This window comes from Eurypyga helias, unplaced genomic scaffold (assembly GCF_000690775.1).
Source record: "Eurypyga helias isolate BGI_N326 unplaced genomic scaffold, ASM69077v1 scaffold27377, whole genome shotgun sequence".
Taxonomy (NCBI): Eukaryota; Metazoa; Chordata; class Aves; order Eurypygiformes; family Eurypygidae; genus Eurypyga; species Eurypyga helias.
This window is the reverse complement of record NW_010260201.1, coordinates 653-5268: the sequence shown is the minus strand read 5'-3', so window position 1 is coordinate 5268 and position 4616 is coordinate 653. Positions and strand designations below refer to the sequence as shown.

The 4616-nt window shown below is 48.7% G+C and overlaps 1 protein-coding gene across 2 annotated transcripts in view; it reads right to left on the bottom strand.

Moving 5' to 3' along the window:
• Nucleotides 1-227: 227 nt before the first annotated feature.
• EIF3D (eukaryotic translation initiation factor 3, subunit D) overlaps nucleotides 228-4616 on the bottom strand; it is a 5000-nt gene continuing 611 nt past the window's right edge. Inside the window, exons 3-12 of one of the 2 annotated variants that reach the window (XM_010154962.1) lie at nucleotides 4184-4320; nucleotides 3994-4079; nucleotides 3440-3512; nucleotides 3189-3304; nucleotides 2839-2971; nucleotides 1879-2026; nucleotides 1523-1653; nucleotides 1199-1284; nucleotides 839-968; nucleotides 228-374 (exon numbers count right to left, since the gene is read on the bottom strand). In XM_010154962.1, coding sequence (XP_010153264.1) covers nucleotides 228-374; nucleotides 839-968; nucleotides 1199-1284; nucleotides 1523-1653; nucleotides 1879-2026; nucleotides 2839-2971; nucleotides 3189-3304; nucleotides 3440-3512; nucleotides 3994-4079; nucleotides 4184-4320 — 1187 coding nt within the window. The remainder of the gene's footprint in view (nucleotides 375-838; nucleotides 969-1198; nucleotides 1285-1522; nucleotides 1654-1878; nucleotides 2027-2838; nucleotides 2972-3188; nucleotides 3305-3439; nucleotides 3513-3993; nucleotides 4080-4183; nucleotides 4321-4616) is intronic. The other variant, XM_010154963.1, reaches the window with a different exon arrangement.

The following is a 4616-nucleotide window of genomic DNA, read 5'->3' as shown; positions in this document are numbered from 1 at the left end:
AGGGTCTCACACAGTCAGTTGCAGCGGAGGGCACGTCATCCAGATGCGGAGGGGAAGCAGTTTACACCTGGTTGGCTGGTGTGCTCACCACAAGCTTTCCCCTCGTGGCCAATCCGAACACAGGGCGGTATTACAATTACTCATTCTACAAGCGGTTCACTTTGACATCTACCAGGTTACATCATGGAAAACACACCTGGAAGGACGTTTGGTGCAAAACCACCACCTTACCCCAGTTTAAGATACTCTGATCCAGCCAGGAGCGCGCAACATGTCCAGCGGGCTAGCTTGTAGCTGTTGTTTTTCAGCTCTGTGGCAATCACAGCTCCTCTCTGCGAGTCGAGCTTCTGGCGCCAGTCTACTCCATTGCAATACTGAGGGGAGAATCAGAACCAGGGTCACCCTAACAGGCCAGCAGCAGTCATCTCTCCAGCCGTCCTGACAACAGGCACGGGAGTTTCTTCTGTCTACCTTATGATACTACAGGAGGGAATGCAAACAGTGACCTACAGGGAAAGACCTTGCACTGGAAACTGAGAAAAGCAAACAGTGGGGATTGACCAACGTGTGCGGCACTGGTTAGGAAGGGAAGTTTGCAAGGGAAGCGTGGGAACAGACTGGATACTCCAGAGGGACAAGAGGGTTCAAACCAGCTACCTCACATCTGGGGAAGAATCCCCATCATCACTGCTTGTCCACCAATGTTACGGGTCTTTGGTGGAAGGTGACCACCCAGGGGACAGTGCCAGATGTTAAATCTCATCTTGCCTGCTGTACCTGGCACATCAGGCAGCAGCGAAGCAGTTAGAGCTAGCTTTGGGATCTCGTTCTTCCTCACCCTGGAATCCCATTCGTTCAGTGTTTTGATGTTGATGAAAGACACTTCTCCATTTGCTCCTGTCATCACGCCATCGTGTTCACAGCGGACAATGAGATCTATGTCATCTCCCAGCTTCCACCTTCGGTATCTGCCAACAAACAATTCAGCTGGTTACTTCGGACCCTTGCTCTCTTCCAGATCCATGCCAGCACTCAACAGAACATTCTCTCCTCTATCTGTTCACTGTGAGAACGTTCAGGAATCCCTTTCACAGTAAAGCTTCTTCCAGTAACACTCCTGGCTCATACTGCCTCTGTATCACACCGACATCCTGCCCCCCTGCCAAACCTGGGCGTCAGAGAGAGATCAACGGCGTACCTGTACGCAACAGAGGCTACTTCGTTTTTATCCATGTCATCCTCCACAAAGGGGTTTGGGTTGGGAAACTTGTATTTCTCCTTTCCCTGCAGAAGAAAACAGAAGGGCATGTTACAAAAATAAACTCCAAGGGAGCTCTCCCCTACCAGATAAATACTGTCTTACCGCAACAGTAGCTAGTTTCCCTTGAAAACAGAAAGAATATCAGTGTAACATACGTCTGCCAACTAAAACACTTCTGTGCTGTATTAAATCATCCTTAATGAAGTCTCTTCTTGAGACTCTGAAACACAGACCCTAATACCCAGCACTGCCCAACCTTACCATCCTCAGGCACTGCTGGGAGAAGTTATGGTTGATGTAGGTAGCTTCCATGGCAAGGTTGCGCGGAGAATTGAAGGAGTTGCCCTCTTCCTGTGGTGGCTCATTGGCCGTTTCACTCACTGTCAGGAGATCTGGGAAGAAAACCAGGCACAAGTGGTTGCACTCGGGGGAGTAACTACATCAGCTTCAGCCCCATGTTGGAGCAGATCAATACTGAAGTCACCCCCACAGCTACCACAGTAATCTGCTTGTGCTAGGTGTCTCAGTCTGGACAACAAGACACAGAAGACACTTAATAAAGAAAACTAGACTCTCTAGCTACCATAAGAGTAATTTCTTTCAGGCCTTTTCCTCACCAAAATCAGAATTGTCCCTCTTGTCAAAGAAAAGCTTGGATCCAACTCTCTGGACAATGATGTCCCAGGAATAGACAGAACGAGTGCAGCTCATCAGTGTGGCCAGGATGGCATCTGTGGCAAATACATTCCCTTGGGTCTTTGCCAGCTATGGGGACAGGAAGAGGAAAAAATAAAAACCACGATGGTGTTTCAGCAACAGGAACAGACACTCCTTCCCTTCCCCAGCCAAGAGCAGAAGTGTTAGCAAACCAGGTAACACATTTCTCCCACGCTAAGGAAGCTAGACTGGTAGGTACATCACTGACTGCTAGACAAAGCATGAGGTAGGTACCCCCCAGCAATCCAGGCCCACCCTCACACAAACAAAGAAGTAGTAAGAAATCCACTACAAAATGTGATGGAACACACATGGAACAGGTTGCCCAGAGATGTTGTGGAGGCCCCATCCCTGGAAGTGTTCAAGGCCAGGCTGGATGAGGCTTTGAGCAACCTGGTCTAGTGGAAGGTGTCCCTGCCCATGGCAGGGGGGGTGGAACTAGATGATCTTTCAGGTCCCTTCGAACCCAAACCGTTCTATGATTCTATGAATTTTGCTGGCCAATGTCACGGCTCCTTATTGCTGATCAGGTCAGAGAGAGAGAAATCTCCGAGCCTTCTCATCTCCAAAAGCAGAAACATCAAGAACCAGGTCTTGCACATGGAAGTTTCTTTCCCAACACTGCTTAAGTACCGGTCTGCTCGCCCTTCCAGAATTACACCTTTTCTTTGGCCAGTATTTCTAGTTTTGCATGAACCTAGCTCTGCCTCGCACCTAAGAAAAGTAATGATACCAGCTAATGCTTCTTAGGCGTCTGCAATTTTTCTGCCATTAACTTCTGTCTGATGGTGACGGCTGGTCTCTAACAACAATATGCACTGAGAAACATACTGTTGGGTTTTAGAAGCCAGCAAACATACCTTGCGGATAACTGGGTCATCAGTTGTAGTAACGGTATGGAAGATGCGCTTAATGCTCCTCAGTGGCTTCTCATTCCTCGTTGTAATGCGGTCGAAGGCTTTGTCATAGTATTCTAGGGCTCCACAGCACTCTCTGTAGAGGAAAGAGGACCATCTTGATACCCCCCCTACAGATAACGCCACCCATGAACCACACAGGACTGAGGGGCCTGTCAGATGTTCCACTACCTCCCCCTGCTCTGGGTATCTCAATGAGAACATTGGGACCAGGGCAGGGGACCCCTGCCCTCCTGCTTTCCAAAAATCCAGTCAGTCCAGTAAGCAAGCGTGCAGCTGCTTTAGCAACTCACATGTCCTGTGGCTCTGACACCTCCAGGTAGCGCATCTTCATCAGCCGAGGGAAATCCATCTCTTCTTTCACCTCCCAGTCACTGCGAACTTCCACAGAGGAGTCACGAGGCTTCTGCTGTGCGGCCAGAGGGAGGACAGGTAGAGCGAGAAACGGAGACACAGCACATGAGGATTTGTGCAAGAGAAGCTGCCCCGAGAGCGCAGCCAGAGAAACCAAACCAATGCGGGGGCAGAAAGCTTGCTAGTTTACCTGTGACTTTTGGTCCCATTTCTGCCTCACTCCAAACTGCTTCTGAAACTTCTTTTGTAGGCGCAAACGATCTCTAAAACGACCAATATGAGCAAAGCCATGAAGAGTTGTTCTCCATTCCTATGTTTCCAAATTACCTACGCTTCCAAATTACCACCAGACAAGCAAGGCTTTTAGGCAATGAGACACCGAAACATTTGTTGACCAAGATGCCCGAGGCATTAAATGCTCTGTACTTGACTCTGAGCAGCTCTTTAAATATTTTCAACTCCACAGACTGCAACACAGTTTTCAGAAAGGGTACACTCCGCTATAAAACTTCATGTTTTATTTTCTAAATACGATTCATAAATCCTCCTAAATTCTCTGACAGCCGTTCAAATCCCGTGCTTGTAATTACAGGTGACACCAGCAAAACATTGGTCTTGAAATATCCTGAAATTCTTCTCTGCTGTTCACTCTGGTGGGTTCTGTTACAGTAACTTCAACAATCTGTCACCCGCGTGTTCACACACTCCAACCCAAGCACGGTATGCTCCTATCGGAGCCCTCACCTCTCCTTCTGCTTGGCACTCTTTGGCAGCGTCTGCATGCTAAACTGCAGCATGTTCCGACGGTCCTTGTCTCTCCGAAGGTTCCTCTGCAGAAACAAAGGACAAAAAAAACACCCAAAACAACGTCAGTTGCAAAATAATTCTGTGCTGCTAAAGCTCTCGCTGGAGCCCGTTTCTGAAAACGCGTCACCTGTGCAAATCGCATACGATTCCTCTGGTACGCCGTTTTCTGCGTTCGTGCCGTATCCACCAGCTGGAAGCTAGTCTCATCCTCCTCATGGAAATATGCATATTGACTTCCACCACCAAACTGCGACGAGTATTTGTCTGGAAATAAAAAAAAGCATGTCGGCATCAAGCTTCTAAAAAAAAAAAACCCCATGACACTTTGCCCCTTTCTCTCCCAAGATTCCTTTCAACTACCTTCACCTAATTCAGATGCCCAAAGTCTGACTCCTGCCTTATGCCAGCATGTTTCCTCCCCGCTCCAAGCCTCCCTGAGAAGCCCCAGTCATGGGGCAGTACAAAAACCAGGAGTGAGCCCTAAGGACAGGGAGGGCCCCAAGGATCTCTCCCAGGGGTGAGGCACACTTCCTCATTTCAGAAGCCTCTCTTGCTGAGGT